The 17,784-nt window shown below is 40.2% G+C and overlaps 1 protein-coding gene across 2 annotated transcripts in view; it reads left to right on the top strand.

Annotated features, from left to right (window-relative positions):
- GRIA3 (glutamate ionotropic receptor AMPA type subunit 3) overlaps window positions 1-17,784 on the top strand; it is a 223,249-nt gene that overhangs the window by 69,314 nt on the left and 136,151 nt on the right. For both annotated transcript variants that reach the window (XM_077825727.1, XM_077825726.1), the window contains exon 4: window positions 9,741-9,928. In XM_077825727.1, the coding sequence (XP_077681853.1) occupies window positions 9,741-9,928 (188 nt within the window). The remainder of the gene's footprint in view (window positions 1-9,740; window positions 9,929-17,784) is intronic.

Here is a 17,784-nt window from a genome sequence, read left to right as displayed (position 1 = left end):
TGGAATAACTAATACATCTTAAAATCAAAATCCTGTTTCATTTGACTGCTAGCTTACTATTGTATTTACTTCATTAAGTAGGATTATAAAAGAGATGCTCTCTGTAAGACAATAGGGCAGTACTTCTGTTGTAATATTTCTATGGGTAGTGTGTCAATACTGTTTATAGCAGATATATATGGATCTTTAAACAATAGCAACAAAACCTTGACCTACACAGTAGTGCTTTATCTGATTAAATAAATTCAGGATTACAAATTAGAAGGTCATGAGTTCAAATCCTGTCCTTGCTTCTGATTCACTGATACAGCCTTGACAATTCATTTTCCTATTCTGCTTCAGTTTTACTATCTGGAAAATAATATTTGCCTACCTCACATGCGTGTTGTGAGGATAAATTAGTTAAAGTGCACCATTTAACCCTACATAACTGTCAAGTGTTATTCATCGTAAGGTGAAGGATTTCTGATATTGAATGACAGGAGAACATCTGTTATGACATACACGCCTTTGTATTGTAAGCAGTATATTCTCTGTGGGTCTGAGTGCAAAGCAGGTCCTCATGTAACGTACATATAACATGATGCCAGGCTAAACTGTGCCATTGAGCCCCCACTCCCACAGAAACCTTAAAAGCACAGTATTTCAGGAGTCCCTGGGAGCTGACTGGTGTGGAGAAAGGCAACAACCATGACCCCTCCCACACTCTTCTGCATATAGAAGGCCAGCAACATCACTACCCCTGAACAGTTCTTGTGTTCATGGAGCAATGGTGAGATCCACTGCACCGTCACTGCCCTGCGCTCCCAGAGACCAGGCACAGTCAACCCCTCTCTACCTGTTAAACACAATGGTTTAACAAAAACAGCAAGAACAAAACCCTACTACTCAAACACCTCTCTAAGGTTCATTAACGTAGTGATTTTTTATCTTCCATCTTTCTCCGAATGGTACAATAGGCTAAATTTCTCCCTGATGTCCTACCTTTGCCACCAGCAGAATTACACCAGGAATGAATCTGGCCCCATGAGTCTGATACTTACTAAGCCAGTGGCATCCTATCCCCAACTGAGAGCTACCCGAGTCAGGGTTTTGTACGCCCTGTCTTTGAGAACCCATTCTTCCTGCAGTGCAGCTCAGCTGTCTTGTCCAGCAGACTAGGTTATCTGCTAACCTGCAAATTGCTAACTGCATGATTCCTAATCCCCTTTTTGCTTAGATAAATATATAAACATAGTCAGATATATTATTTTACATGTAGTAATTAGCATCATCAGTTGAGCCCTAGCCGGGGATATTTTTCCCCCTTTGATTTTGTACATTGCAGGTTAATGTCATGAGCTAAACCCACAAGATACAATTTCAAGCAGAGTTTCTTCCCAAATTTTATCTTATGCACATTTCTACATTGTCCTGTGTATCTACTGCTCAACTGCTGTGCCTTATGCCTGTCTAAACTATAGTTTTTATGGACTTCTCCAGTCTCAGGACCCAAGGGGAAAAAACGGAATAACAATTAAATAAGTCTTATCTGTACAGCTGATCTTGTTCCAGAAATGTATCCACAAATTTTGAAGACATTCCCAGTTTCTTCCAACAAGACAAGCTCATAGCCTGGTTCCAAACTAAAATAACTCTTCAGCCTTGCTCCCTGAGGATCTTTCCCTAGGCTAGCTTCAAATAACCAGTACACCTAGGGCCCTGTTCAGGTCATTTTTCTCAATCGTTACTCCCAATTGTGGTCACATTGGTATCAGCCGAATGATGCATGCGGATAAAGGTTTCACACTGCTGAAGAAAATGCATTCCAAAATGGCTCCAGTACAGCACTTCTTTGGCTGTCCCATAATACTTTATTCTGAGTTCCCTGATGTCGATGGCAGTTTGGCCTGATTGAGTGCAGAATTCAGGCCACACAAAGGAATTGTGGCTGGGGAGGAATATTGCCGGATTTGAATTCCAAGGTGTGGTATTCTGCTGGGCGTTGTAGGCAATTGTCTTTATTGCCCCGCTCTGGACTTCGTAACGTAAGCCCTGAGCGCATCCTAAGCTTTGCCAGATAAAGGTTCCTCTGATTTAAACAATGTTATTTTAATCTATTTTTATTTGGAACGTTAACAGCTGCAAATTTAATTAAATTTATTAGGCTAAAGAAGCTTTAACATTTAACAGTTCACATTTAATATGGCTTTCCCTGTGGGAAGGCTGTTCTCCACTACCTCGGAAGCCCATGGCTTCCAGACCTCTGCATCCTCCAGTGACAGAATGCCCTTAATGCTACCTCTGCAAGCTTTCTGTTCGCATCAGTAGCAAGAGTTCTCAACATTCTCGGCAGTAAGTACTCTGGGAATACCCTGCAGCCCCTGCCCACTGGATAGCACAGTGATCTTCACCTTCTGTCACTTTGCAACCCATATTATTATTTCCCTCACTGGTTTCCTGGGCTACTTCTGCTGTCTTCCCTGGGCAGTCATTACCTGCTTGTTTTGTTCTGTTTTTCCCTCAAACACAGCAAACAGAGTCTGCTTTCAAAGAGTCTCTCAGCCTGGATTATTCCAAGCTGCATTCAGAAAACTATAAATTACTCTATCATTACTGTGCCCTTGAAAACATTTATATAAAGAATCCTATGACAAAGATTAAAAACATGGAGTTACCCCTTTCATAAACCCTGGATCATAAAATGGGTTCAAGATATAAACCACATTTTCCCACCAGCATGAGAGTTGTATCCAAATGAAAAGGCCAGTTACATCACATCTTCATCTGGCCTTGATCCTCACAGTCTTTGGGCCTAGTTCTCCTCTGTATCACTCTAGTTTATATTGGTGCAGCTCCATTGGAAGCACTGGCGTTGCACTGACTTAAATCTGGAGTAATGCAGTGGTGATTGAGGCCTTGTATTATCAAAAAATGCAGATTAAAGTGAGCTGCAGTCAGTAAGAAATAGTGACTTTTGAGCATCCATATTTCTTTTTTTACACACACCATTCCATGCAGTGGATCTGAAATCCTGCGTGTTTAGCTGTATCCCTTCCTGAACAAATACAGACCAGATGGTTCCTGTAAACTATTTTTCAGCTGACAAGGCAAGACAGGTTCACTTTCACTCATCTGAATTGGCATATCTGTTTGTGAGGATTTTTGTGTTTATGGACGACCCGGGCAATAACGTAATTCACGATTAAAGAGACAATAGGGGGCATAATAAATTAGTGGTATAGAAGGTGAAAGAAAAAGATCACATAAGGGTTTATATGCTTCCCATTCTAGCAGTTTGTGTGACATCAGAATAGCAGCGCATAGTCCACCATATGCAAGTTATTGGTGCATTTCAAATGACCAGGTAAGAAACACTTGAAGTGAGATTATTCCATTTTTTATTTAATAATTCAAGCTGCTGAGCTTAAGTAAATGTAATTAGAATAAAAGAGCACTGCAGGGCCGAGGCATTTGCTAAGACTCGTATTCGTGTCCAGCTTGGCAGAGATCCCTTGCTTGTTCTGCTTCTTTACAGAAGTATTAATCATACATGAAGCATATAAACTTATGTTACCTTTTCCTTTCGCCTTCTGTATGCAAAACACACCTGCCCTTCCTCCTCTGCTCTGATGCATGCATTATTTTACTCAAGTCTAACAATATTAGATAAATGCTTTTCCTTATTGGTGTTTAAACTAGTGCTGAGTTCAAAGGTAAGTAACCAGAATATCCAAATACAGCTAAACTTCTAGTGCTCCGAGTAGATTTTTAGGTGTAAATACACATCATAAAGTTCATATTTGACATTAAGGGGAAACTTTCACAAGGGTGGCCTCATTTCTCTGGCTCAGTCTACATCTGCCGATTTATGGGTCCGCATTTGGGTGCCTGCAGTTCAGTGGTGGGCCCAAATCATAGTTCTTCACCTCTAGGTAACTGATTGTTCATGCAAATCGGGAGTTAGAAGCACCAGAACACAGATTTGTGTGCACAATTCATTTTTCTGGCCCACACATGTTGTATTCATGTTTCCCATCGGAAAATATGTCCCTTAAAAAATCCCTAACACTTACCAACACAGAAGAAAAAGGGATTGCAATTTAATGCTTCATTTCTGAGGTCTAGGATTTCCTTCATATTGTCCATTAAGAGGATCAGTGATTTAAAGTAATGTTTGTACTAATTTCTTTGGTGCCAATCATAAAGAGTTTCATGCTATGATAGAGATATTCCAGTATGGTCCACTGGGCAGAAAGAAGAAAAATGCCCTCCATGATACCATTGTATATGCGCTTTTCAGTGATCATTGCAATCTGATCAAGAATAAGTTCAATCATGTAGTATGCAAAATTCCATCTGGTTGAATAAGCTGTTCAAGCAGAAGATTTTTGCTTAGCTGGATTTGGGAAAGAGACTCACATGCTTTGGTAAACTGATGGAAGTGGGTGAAATGTCGTCTTGATCTGTGTCAGTAGCGCTGGCTGAGAAACACCCATCTCAGAAGGGATGGTTCATAACAGTAGCTAAAATATAGGCTCTGCTTTCCCTTTAGAAGAGTGAAGATACTGGTTTTGTTTGTGTTTTAGTACGGCCAGAGAAGGAAGTGTGGCCGCAGCGCTGGGATTGCAGAGGGTGCAGCTCTGATGGAGACCTTTGGGCTATTTAAAATGCATAGACAGCTGTAGTGGCAGATAATCCATTCCTGGCCTTTGCTTTATCTTTTTGGGGTCCTCTTTCAGCAAAGCACATACTTAAAGATAAGCACATGCTTAAGTGTTTTGCTGAATAGGAGTCTAGCTACTTATGTTTGTTTTGTTCAGTTCATAAGAAAGGCTACTTCTGCCTTTGCCTCCAGCTCATTCAGTTGATAATGACAAGGATTTGATTTTGGATATCACCAATATCTTTAGAACCGGCGGAAGCATCCTGACATTGGCTGGTTTGAATGTTAAGCTTCGGTCCGAGTTAGAGGATGAGAAGAAGGTCTTTCTTATGAGGGCTTAGTAGTGGTATCAGTGAACACATTTTAAAAACATGTCCCATCGCGGTCACCTACAAGAGCATTATTTTAGGTTTCAGAGTAACAGCCGTGTTAGTCTGTATTCTCAAAAAGAAAAGGAGTACTTGTGGCACCTTAGAGACTAACCAATTTATTTGAGCATAAGCTTTCGTGAGCTACAGCTCACTTCATCAAGAGCATTAGTTTCTCTTTGCTGAACTCATATTTACTTTCTTTGATTAACTCTTATATGGAACAGCTGAACTGAAACAAATTGGCAACAAAACCTTTCCCAAATGGCTTGCTCATTGACCCAGACTGAACTGGAAACACTAGTTGCCCATTAACTACTTATGAGCGTGACTCAATGCCTACCATACCAATAGCCACAAAACTGATCAAGACACCCTGTAGCTGGCTGGCTTCCTTCTGGGGTTCACGAAATTAGAGCCATTCATGAGTGCTAGACACCTGCCCTCTGTTATATTAGAATATCTTTTGTGAAACACTCACACTAAAATAGATTTATCTGGAAGGGAAAAAGTGATTACACTGCCTCACTCATGGATGTGCAAGGAACTGGGAGTGACATTTCCCCATTCACTCCCTAACAGAGAGATCCCCATGGACAATCACATTTTTCACTGTTGCTAAGTTAAACAAAGAAACTATCAGCGACTGAAATAAGAAAAACAAAGAAAACCTTTTTAAAAATAGCCCTGCTGCTAAATATAGCAGCATCCACAAGGGTAGAGTACAACTGAAGTCGGGAACATGTTGTTCATGCAAATGTCTCATAATGGCTAAGGATGTACATTACAGTAAAATGCTGCTGAAGACAATACGCATAAAGAGATGTTGAAGGGTAGGGAATAGTGAATGCTGTGTTTTCAGGGAACTGGCTGATGGTTTCTTGAAAATGTGGAAGAGGTGAGTTTTGTGCTGTTTCTATAAAGCAATGGAGACTCAGTCAGGTGTGGGGAGGTAGGTAGACTTTCCCAGGAGGAGCAAATGATAGTTTGTGAGTGAGATGAGGAAGAGAAGGACCAAGAAGAGGACCCAAATGTCAAAGCACAGAAAGAAATCATGAGAAGGATGGAAAGATGAGAGGGGAGTATTGCCATAGAGGCTCCTGAAGATAAGTTCATAAGGGATACAGAAGTGGGGGGGAGTCCATGGAATTCTTTCATGCTGTGAGCAATTGATTATGTTTACATGTATCAGAGAAAAGTTGTTGAATAACCCTCCCCACTCCTCGCACTTCTTTGAAATGGTAACTGCTGGACAAAACACACATGTGCACACACACACAGAGAATTGGGTATACCACACATGAAAGGGTTTTCTTGTAATATATCCTCTTTTTGATTAAGTCAGATAAGGCCTAATAGAGCTTCATCTGAAATCAGGAAGTGCAGAGACCAAACTGTATGGGTAATGTGAACATAAGACCAGCCATACTGGTAAGACCAATGGTCCATCGAGCCCAATCTCTTGACTTCCGAAAGTGGCCAATGCCAAGTGGTTCAGAGGGAATGAACAGAACAGGTAATCATTGAGTGATCCATCCCCTTCGCCCATTCCCAGCTTCTGGCATTCAGAGGCTAGTGACTTCCAGAGCATGGGGTTGCATCCCTGACCATCTTGGCTAATAGCCAGTGGTGGACCTATCCTCCATGAACTTATCTAATTCTATTTTGAATCCCATTATAGTTTTGGCCTTTGCAACATCCCATGGCAACAGGTTCCACAGGTTGACTATGCATTATGTGAAGAAGTACTTCCTTTGTTTGCTTTAAACCTGCTGCCTATTCATTTCATTGGTTGACTCCTGGTTCTTTTGTTATGAGAAGGAGTAAATAACACTTCCTTAATTCACTTTCTCCACACCAGTCATGATTTTGTAGATCTCTATCATTCCCTCCTTAGCCTTCTTTTTTCCAAGCTGAAAACTCCGTCTTTTTAATTTCTCCTCATATGGAAGCTGTTGCATACCCTTAATAATTTTAGGTTTCAGAGTAACAGCCGTGTTAGTCTGTATTCGCAAAAAGAAAAGGAGTCCTTGTGGCACCTTAGAGACTAACCAATTTATTTGAGCATGAGCTTTCGTGAGCTACAGCTCACTTCATCAGATGCATACCGTGGAAACTGCAGCAGACTTTATATATACACAGAGAATATGAAACAATACCTCCTCCCACCCCACTGATTGCCCTTCTCGGTACCTTTTCCAGTTCTAATATGTCTTTTTTGAGATGCAGCAACCAGAATTACACACAGCATTCAAGGTTTGGGCAGACCATGGATTTATATAGTGGCATTATCATGTTTTCTGTCTTATTATCAATCCCTTTCCTAATGGTTCCTAACCTTCTGTTTGCTTTTTTGACTGCCGCTTCATATGGAGCAGATGTTTTCAGAGAACTATCCACAGTGCTTCCAAGATCTCTTTCCTGAGTTGTAATTTAGATCCCATTATTTTGTATGTACAGTTGGGATTATGTTTTCCAGTGTGCATTACTTTGAGATTGTAGTAAAGTACATGCTTTCCAATATATTTATTTTTAACTTATTTCTTTGGGAATATCCATAAGTGTTTCTGTATCTTTATTTGCAAAAATATAAGAGCAATGCCATTTCTTGGAGGTGCCTATATGGGATCAGAATGTTCATAAACTGAAACGATTAGTACATTTTGATTGGAAGATTTCTAAAGATTGTGGACCAATTTATTATTAGTTTAGTACAAGCACAAGATTTGTATTTACACATGAATGATGTAAAGCAGAAAGGTGTAAATAGTTCTTATTTAGTAGAAACAAATATTATAAAAGCAAATCTTTACATACAAAGCTTTTGTAAATTCCTGTTAATTGTATTTATGTTTCCATATCAGAATTCATCATTTGTAAGCTTGAGTATCTTAGTCTTATATGTGAACTTCCTCCTGTACGCAGTGAAATCATACTACTTTCTGAGACATCACAGCCATCTTTGTAAAATATGATATTGAGGAAGATTGAGTTTATCATACTATAGATATGTAAATGGCTCTCTTTTAATAGTGTCAGTGGAAAGGGGATGCCAGAAAAGATTCCCAGCCAGAGCATGTATAAATTGTCACCACCTTTGACAAGACAATAACATGCATCCATACAAAGGAAAACCAATAATACTCAAGGAGCTTTAGGTAGCCACTGTGTGGGCCCTTTGAAGGGAGGTGGGAAGCCCCATGAAAAGTTCTACTAATGCTCTACATGCAGGCTCGAGCAACAGAGGTTAGATTCTGCCCTCGATTACACCAGTAATGATCCAGAGACTCTCCATTGATGTCAGTGGAGTTGTTGCAAATTTACACCAGCGTAAATGAGATCGGACTCTTTGTCCTAGTTATTTAGTATAAAAAACATCATTACAATGAAATCTCAGATTTGAGCTCAGAATAGTAACTGGTATAGTTCAGATCTTTAATGCTTTGTTCCTGTGTGTCTCTCAAGGATTTTCAGTCTCAAAAGCAGGTGAGGGAGTTTGCCATAAAGTACTAGTAAATTTCATGTTAAAATATAAATAATTAAACCTAGCAAATGTGTGTGTACGTGTGTGCATATGTATGTGTGTGTGTAGAATATACATGAAGGAATTCTGTGCTTCTAAAGTAGGACTATGAATAAGGACCCCAAAGTGTAAATAAATTTTTAATTCAATAATTTATGAATAAATTATTTAGATAGAACATACTCTACTCGGAAGTTTCTGTACTGAAATGGATGCATTCCATTGGAACCCAAGTAGGTACATTGAGTTGTCAAGTAGGTGAACTATGCTATCTGAATTGAACTCTTCTAAATAGGAAATAATTTAAAATATCCTAGGGTCTCTCAACCTCCTGAAAAAGGGGGTCAGTAAACACAAACTAAATGCTACAAGACAAGGAATACAAATCAGTGCCCCCAGGCTCCCACATAAACTACCTTTGGGGAGGAGATTTCCCTTTCCAGCTTCATTACAGTTAGCTCACGGCTCTTTGCTCAAGTTTGTCTGCATCCCAGTCACAGCTGTGCGCAAGGAATGAACTGCAGTTTGCTTGCATAAATTTCCCACTGTGCAGCTCTTTGTTCATTTCATGCTGCTTTGCTGCTCTGTTGAGGCTGCTGAATGAGTCAATGTTACCTTAATATAAGCTTTAAAAATGTAGTTAATACTATTGCATTCCATATTTAAAAATATTTCTTGAAATAAAAATGAATATCAGCAAATATGCTCTACAGTACATGCCTCCAGTAGCCAGCTCGATGATTTAGTTGGCATTCTTGTATGCAGTGGTTGGGTCTGTACCAATTAATGCTCCATTCCTGCAGTCTCTGTTCAGGCAAATCTCCCACTGGATTCTGTTCATCTCCTGAATCCAATGAGAGTTTTGCCCATGTGGGACTGCAGGGTCACACCCTTAGCTGGCATGGACCCTAATAAAACCACAAACAGGCCAGGTCAGACCATCAGAGCTGTTAGGCCAGTTATCAATCTCATTGAATTATTTCTGAAATAATTCTACTAAAGTCAATGGAGCCGCTCAGAATTGACACCAGGGTAACAGAAAGCACAATCTGGTCCCTACCATCTTGTCATTCAGGTCATGAACTGATTGCAGGCTACTATCTACTATATTGCTTTTCATACAATATAATTTTTAACCTGTTCTCACATGTTTAAACCATTTTTTTTTCAGTAAATGATTGCATTGTATTTTTCTCCCCTCTAGGATTTTCCATTCTTCAGGCAATTATGGAAGCAGCGGTACAAAACAACTGGCAAGTGACAGCCAGGTCTGTGGGAAGTATAAAGGACGTTCAGGAATTTAGGAGAATTATAGAGGAAATGGACAGACGACAGGAAAAAAGATACTTAATCGACTGTGAAGTAGAGAGAATAAACACAATTTTGGAACAGGTATTTTTCAAATCTGTGCTGTATGTGACATAAGGTTTTGGAATTGTCTGTCTATAGAAATAAATTAAACAGCTTTTTAAAAATAAGTCATAAAAACTTGCCAATTACCTTTCTAAAATTAAATATCCTGGATGGCTTTCACATTTGATGGCAAATAATTTGAATGGAACCCAGCAGAAAACATCTCTGTAAATTTGTTGTTGCCTTCTAAATTAATAAAAAAGACAGCCAACCTTTGCTCTCAGCAGTAGCTCTTATTGAAGTAAATAACCCTACTGAAGGCAGGGCTACTCTTGTGGGTAACGGTTGCAGGACTGAGTGCTGTTTGAAAAAAGGGATCACAGTAAAAAACTAAAATCAGCCAGTGAAGGAGGCTGAGGCACTGACTCATGTATGAATAAAATTGTCACATATGGAAATATTTCTGGGGGGAAATTCAACTGACTCTGGCTGGCCTTTTTGTGGGGGGGGGTGCAAAGGAGCCTCCCCCACTACATTCTAGGGTGTGGTGGAGTGCCATTCACTGCTGCTAGAGAGGGCAAATGCTGGGTGACTTCACACATGACACAGCCCTTTCGGAAGTGGGCTTCCCTCAGAATCAGTTTAAGAGCCTCCAATAGCTCCTTGAGGCTGCCCAGAATGTCAGTCTCCACGTTGGTCTAAGTAAGGGGATCGGTTCCTGGTAGGAGCCTCTGGTGTGGTAGTCTTCCAAAAGCAGGTGGGAATGAAGTGGGCCTATGGTCCTATCCCCCTCCAGTACCAGCTACCATGGCTGTCTCTATGGGAGAAAGTACACAGTACCCCTGAAGGGCTGTAAAAACAGCAGCACTCCGCTTACACATCAGGGATCAGAGACAGGCTGGCTCCCCACTGGCCACACTCAGAGCTGTGGCTCACAGCCCCAGCAGAGCCTACATTACAGTTGAACCAACCCATTCAGCCTGTTTGTTCATAGGCACACAGGGATTTGGTCAGGGTTAAGACTGCAAACTCCTATGATAAATGCCACTTTATAAAGCTGTAGTTAGAGTTATGGTCTGGAATAATCAAAAATAACATTTAAATTTCATGAAGCGTTAGCATATTCTTGTACAAATGGTATATTGTCAACTAATGGCAAACTAGCCACACTACCACAAACAAAACCAAAGAATTTCAGGAGACGTGAATCAATTCGGACAGCATTCAATTCCAGTCAAGCCCCAAGCTGAATCATTTCCAGTCACTGGAGTTATAGGACCTCATCTTGCTGCCTTTCAATTTAATGGGAGTTTTGTCATTGAATTCAATGGGAGCAGGACCAGGCCCCTCCTGCATGAGAAAGGCCTGTATTGTTAGATAGAAGCTAAGTACTGGGAAATTTATCATAAATGTCTCTAAGACACTAACAGTCTCATTCAGGCTTAAAGTCTAGGGAGTGACTTGAAACCATGTGAGCGAAAGAGAACTGCAAGTATCTGTAACGGACTCAAAATGGATGGGTCTGTCCTGATAATACTAAGCCCTGCAATGCTGTTGGCTGCATATGCTTTCGTTTAGCCCTAACCACTCTGGACTTAGTACTGTCCCAAGGCATGTCCACAGCATGTAGCCGCAGGGACTGGTGGGTGGTCCTATTCCAAGGGAAGTCAACCTCTGAGTGGGTTGTATAACATATACATGGCCACCCAGCTCCAGTCCTCCTTACCAAAGGTGTCTGTGACTCCACCACCTTGACTGCCAGTGACATGGTCAAGATGTTGGGATGATGTCAAAGGAGGCACAGGATGACTTCCAGCTGACTAAATGTGCTGCATAGCTGCAAGAAAATATCATAGTGACTATTGTTGCCAACCCTCCAGGATTGTCCTGGAGTTTCAAGGAATTTAAGATTAATTTTTAATTAAATATTATGCCATGTGATGAAGCCTCCAGGAATATGCCCAACCAAAATTGGAAACCCTACTAGTGACAAGCTACAAAACAGAGCTTTTAACCAGACACGCAACTCAGCCATTGGGTCCAAAATACCTCCTCTTGCCCAAAAGCAATTGGGTGGGGAATGTCAGAAGTGGGAGTGGGTTTTCCATCCCCCAACCCCCTCACAGCAGTGGTGCTAACTGGAACATGCCTCTTTGTGGAAGCTAGTGAAAGATCCACAAAAGGCTGCTTAGAGATGGAAAGGAGTTTTAGTTTCCTACTTCCCAAGCAGTTTCATGGTTTCTACCTATGTGGGAGATGGAGAATCCCCCTCTCTCCCTTAAACACTGAGCCCAACTGCCCTTGGCTCGATAGCCTCATTTCGCACCTGCTTATTCAGGGGAATAGGGAAGGGAGTCATGATCTAATTTCTTCTTCAGAAGCACTGAGTTCAAATGTGGGTAGGGTTATATTTTTGTTAAATGTTCGATTCAACTTTCCATCATTATGATTATTGATTTGATGAACTCTTAACTCTCACATAGCTAAAGGTTCACAGCACTGAGCACCAAGTTATCCCTAATTGTCTGGTGTTTTACTTTAACTTTTAGATATCACATTTCTGAATTGCTAAATTATCCATTTTCTAAGTCTGTTTTATTTATACTTACCAGTCAGATTCCATGAAACAGTATAATAATCTTTCTTCTGAATGATCTCTAATGTAATTTTACTTGCACGAGGACCAGAGGCACCAACTTCCTGAGTTCCCTAGGGGTGCTCGAAACCCCGCCCCATTCTGCCCCCAGCCCTGCCCCCACTCCACCCTTTCTCCCAAACCCCCACCTCTGCCCCTCCCCCACCTCTTCCTGCCCCTGCTCCTCTCCCCCCACCCCAGCACCTCCTGCGTGCCGCTGAACAGCTGATCGTGGTGGGCAGGAGGAGTAGCTGATCTGGGGGGTTGCCAGTGGGTGCTGAGTACCCCCTATTTTTTTCTTGTGCGGCTCCAGCCTCAGAGCACCCCAGAGACGGTGCCTATGACCAGGATTTGGTCTACAGTTTTCAGAAGCAGTGGTTTTCAGTAATGCAATAGCATAGAACGTGATTGACTAGTTAATCATTTGACAGTATAGCTTAAAGCCCAGATCCTGCAGACATTTACGCATATGATTACTATTATATATGTGAGCAGTCTTACTTGACTTCATTGGAATTGCCCATGTGTAAAGGCATTTACATTTGTAGGATCAGGGCCTAAAAGGGATTTTGAGTTATTTGGTTATGAAACAAAATAAACTAGTGAGTAAAGCAAACCAAACACAACTTTTGGGATAAATACTCTATTACATACTAGACAAAAAAGATAGTGTCCAGTTGTGCATCACTTACCCATGCACATTGTCCTATGGGACCATTCATATGAGAAAAGGTTGCAGGACTGGGCCCCACATTGGTGCGCATTATGATAAAATATCTACAAATAGCAGCCTCCAGAGATTTTTCTGGTCCAAGACTCAAGAACAATGACCTCTTTTTCTGCAGGTGAAAGTCAGTATTGGTCTACCCCTGGGTCTATTGCTGCACAATTAGTTTTTCAGGCTTTTGCGTCTGTCTCTTCAGCTTAGCTGCTTATCTTCTCATAAGGCTAATCAAATCGTACAAAAATTCTAACAGTAGTTAGTTCACTGTAGTTGGAATACTCAAGGGAATGGTGAGATATCCTCCTTATAGACAACTGTGCTTTGCTGACAGGGGAAAGGATAACTCTAGATTTGCATATTTTAGATTGTTTTTCACATAGTTAGAAAGTCTACCAAAGCCAACAAGAAAAAAGTGAATAAGCTCTTAAAAAAATGAGCAAATACCATTGTGTGCTGACTGTTCAAGGTTTAGATGTTTAGGGAACTCATTTTATTGAAGGTGATGACTGAAAACAGTGGTATATTCGAGTTAAGCCAAAACGTCCAAAAGAGAGTAGGGATGTTGGCTGTCCAACATAAATGTTACCAGTAAAAGGGATTGATTATCAGAGAGTGCATGGCGCCTGCCGTCTGAAAATCAGAGCCCGTTCAGTTGGTTCAGGTTGGGTACCCCCAAAATATTTAGTTTCTCTTGAAAATCTTGGTCCCAGAATATAGTTTAAGCCATTTCATGTGTCAGTTCAACCTGAGGATTTACAGTGTTCCGGTAATACTAAATTGGTAACTTTGAAACTAGCCTCATTGATAAGATATAGTACACACAATAGTATTGTTTTAAACTTAAATGTCAATTTAAATCCAAGGGCCTTAAGTCACATTCTAAGCAATAATTAAACCTCCCAACAGCTCCGTGAGGTAATATTATCTCTAGTTTGCAGATTGAAAAACTGTGATAGCGAAGGTTGTGAGACAAATTTTAAAAAGAGTTTTCCTCAGATTTATCTATTCTTCAAAAACATTTGACAAATGTTGAGGTGAGTGAGGTAACAGCTTTTATTGAATCAGCTTCTGTCGGTGAGAGAGAGAGAGGCTTTTGAGTTTACGCAGAGCTCTTCTTCAGCTCTGAGACAGGTACTCCGAGTATCACAGCTAAATACAAGGCAGAACAGATTGTTTAGCACAAGTAGTTAACATATTTCTAGGAACCATTCAAGGTGAAGTGTCCTGTTAACACCCCTCCACTTACAGAGGGGGAAAGAAGGGAGGGGTAAGGCAACTGGGGGACATGGGCGGGGTTAGTGGGCCATACATTGTTATATGTCATAAATCCAGTGTCTCTGTTCAGTCCATGATTTTTAGTGTCTAGCAAAGTTATGAATTCAAGCTCCCAGGGTCGTCATTTGAAGTGTTGTGCAGATTTCCTTTGAGGATGAGGACTGTTAGGTCAGAGTGATCGCTTTGTGAAAAGTGTTCACCCACAGCTGATGTGGTGCTTTTGTCTTTTATCACTTTCCTTTGTGAGTTCATTCGAGAGCATAGTGATTGTCTCGTTTCACCCACACTGGGGCATTTAATGCACTGGATGAGGTATGCCACATGTTGACAAATGTCATCACTTTGAGTTTTTGCAAAGTCTGAATTCATCATGAATAATTCCCAGTGAGCATTCACTTAGGCCCAGCTTTTTAAAGCTATTTAGGCATTGCTGTGCTCAGCATCACTACACCTAACTGATTTAGGAGCCTAAATCTCATTTTAATGCATAAATATAGTTAAAAATCTGGGCCTTATTGCTCAGTTGTTATTGGTCAGTTAAGTCACATTGTACTGTTTCTGATCTCTAATTGGATGAGTGCTGAAGTGCTTTTGATGCAAATGCTTGCTAAAGCAAATTTAAAGTTCAGTTTTGGTGAATATACTTACATATAGTCTTGATCTTTTTTTCCCCAGGAAACAATCATACCGTTCATGCTTTATCATTTATCCACATAGATTCTGAACTATTACTTACACTGAATAGTATCTGACCTCACAAGCGGTTTCACTGAGGTCAAGAAAATCTGGCTCTGGTTCTCTGTTTACTAATACATACTAATAAACAATAAAACATGGGCCAAAGTCCACACTTAGGCATTCTTCTGTCTTAAGAAACCATCCCAGAGTCTCTCTAAACATAGGCCCCATGCCTGTAATTATAAATCTCAATCTAAAATTAAACGTGTGTTATTCTGGCATTATATTGGGGTTGTCTTTTACATGTGTAATTTACTACTCGTATTGCCATCCAATCACTGTTTCTCACATTATTGTTAATATTTACCCATAGATGTGGTCCTGTATCTGTGAAATCCAGTAAATTAGGCCCATATCCATCCTTCCTTTCTTGACAAAATTATATCTAGTTTAATCTTGTAGCTTCCTTTCACACATACTGGTATTAAAACTGATTCTCTGTAAAATTCATGAACTCCCCATTCTTCTTGTCCCTTGATGCCAAAATATTCCAATATTATTTCACAGGTAGATATAAAATGATTTTATTGTCATGAAAAAAGTCATCTAGTTCTGGAAAATAGCATCAGGCTTTAGAGTTTGACTGTTTATTTAGAAACAAGTCTTCAGGTTCAGAAATATGGCTTTCTTATTACTAAGATAAGTCATATTTCAGACTAGAGTGGCTCAGTGTCCATTTAGAAGTAAATCCCCGGAGGGAAAATAAGATGGAAGAAAATCATTCAGGATCAAAATGGTGAAACATTACAAAAGACTGGTTTATTTCAGAGAATATATGCTTTTATCAAAAGAAGACTATCGCCAAACAAAATCATAAAGGTTAGGCTCCAAGGCAATCTCAATATTGAATGGACGCCTCTTGCAAACAAAACATAAGCAATACTGTAGGAAGGACTATAATGCACAAAAATTTTAAATAATGGTCAAATTGGCAAAAAGCCTTCAAGTAAAGTGACCCTAGGAACACAAAGGGGAATCTGATTCTCTGCAGTGGAAGTATATAACCTGATTTGATTTTTGAGTCTGAAATTTTAAGATTAAGAAGACGTAAAGTTTTTCAGTATTGCCATTGCTGTATAACTTTGTAGAAGCATTCAGTCCTCAGTGAGGGGTACTGTGCTCACTGCAAGAAGGCTCCCAGGTTTTTGGTGTTTTAAGAATAAATATAAAAAAAATGTTTCATTTATATTACAGAGTTTTAAAAAATCACCAAAAAATATCAGGAAAAATATCCAAGTGCAAAATTAATCCAGATCCAACCTTGCAAGTCATGTATGCTTTAGGTTTGTATAACATACACCATAATTACTGTACTGGCCTGTCTTTTTCATGCAATTTAAAAAAAAATGTAATAACCGCCTCATAAATAAACTGGCATGTTTGGGGGAGGCACCAAAGTGCTGGGTATCCTTAGGCTCTATTTTCTCCATATGTCCCATTGGTCTCTTCCTCACTCCAGTGAGTATTTTCCACTGCTGTGACAGAGCCGGGGTGTGCTGCTGAGGTTCTCAGGGCTCTGTGCCACAGAGGAGTCATGGACCAGCATTTCATATTCTGTGGGGACCTTGATTTGCCTGCGTAAGGGATTCAGGGTGAGGCCTTGAGGGGTGTCTAATATACGCAGACTCTTGTTACAAGTCACTCTGTGACTGACCCATTTAATTTCCATGACCCTAAAGAGCTCGAAACTTTGTCACCAAAAGATCGTCAGTCATCCTTCCACACAGATTTGACCAGTCCAAACACCCATAAATGCATTTTAGGGGGAAGAATGTACAAGTATAGTAGTGGTCTCTTCTTTGAGGTGATCATGCTGGACATGAAGCCTCCATTGGGGAGAAAAGGGGGTCTCCTGAGGTTAGCAGCCATCTCCATTGGATTTTAGCCAACAAAATTGTGGAAGGTGAGCAAGTGTGCTCATGCCAATGTCAACAGCCATTTCTGCCCAAAGGGAATGCTACTAAGAGGTATTGAATTAATAAGTAGCCACAGGCACAGCGTCTGAACTATAGGGAAGCAAATGTCCTTTTCAGATCGGGCTAATCCTCTGCACATATAAAACATTTCACACATTCCTATGGGTAGAATTACCATCTTGTAAATGCTAATGCCTTCTGAAAGCCATCATCTAGCTCTCATAAGATTTCCCAGTTTCAGAATGACAAGAATTTAACCATCAGAATGTTATCCATACAGCAGAGTGATTTAAGGTAGTGTCACCATGGATCTGAACAGATTTCAAAATAGAATAATTCAGAAAACCAGTAGAACTGCAATTCTGTGCTAATATGATTATTAATCACATTTAATGAATATAGCATCATAACGTGCATGGTGCTGTACAGTTAAAGATCCATTTCCAACACAAATCGCATTTCCTACTCCAAAGAGATTACAACCTGAAGTCACCATTAAGATCTTTTATTATTCTGTATTAGCAGCATTTAACAATTTTGTACTAGTAACTTATAATCATTAGCCATAAGTGCACATGTGTGCACACATTTATGCATATGCTTTTGA

Source organism: Eretmochelys imbricata, chromosome 9 (assembly GCF_965152235.1).
Source record: "Eretmochelys imbricata isolate rEreImb1 chromosome 9, rEreImb1.hap1, whole genome shotgun sequence".
Taxonomy (NCBI): domain Eukaryota; kingdom Metazoa; phylum Chordata; order Testudines; family Cheloniidae; genus Eretmochelys; species Eretmochelys imbricata.
Note: the sequence above shows the minus strand (reverse complement) of the source record. Positions and strands in the feature narration are given on the sequence as shown.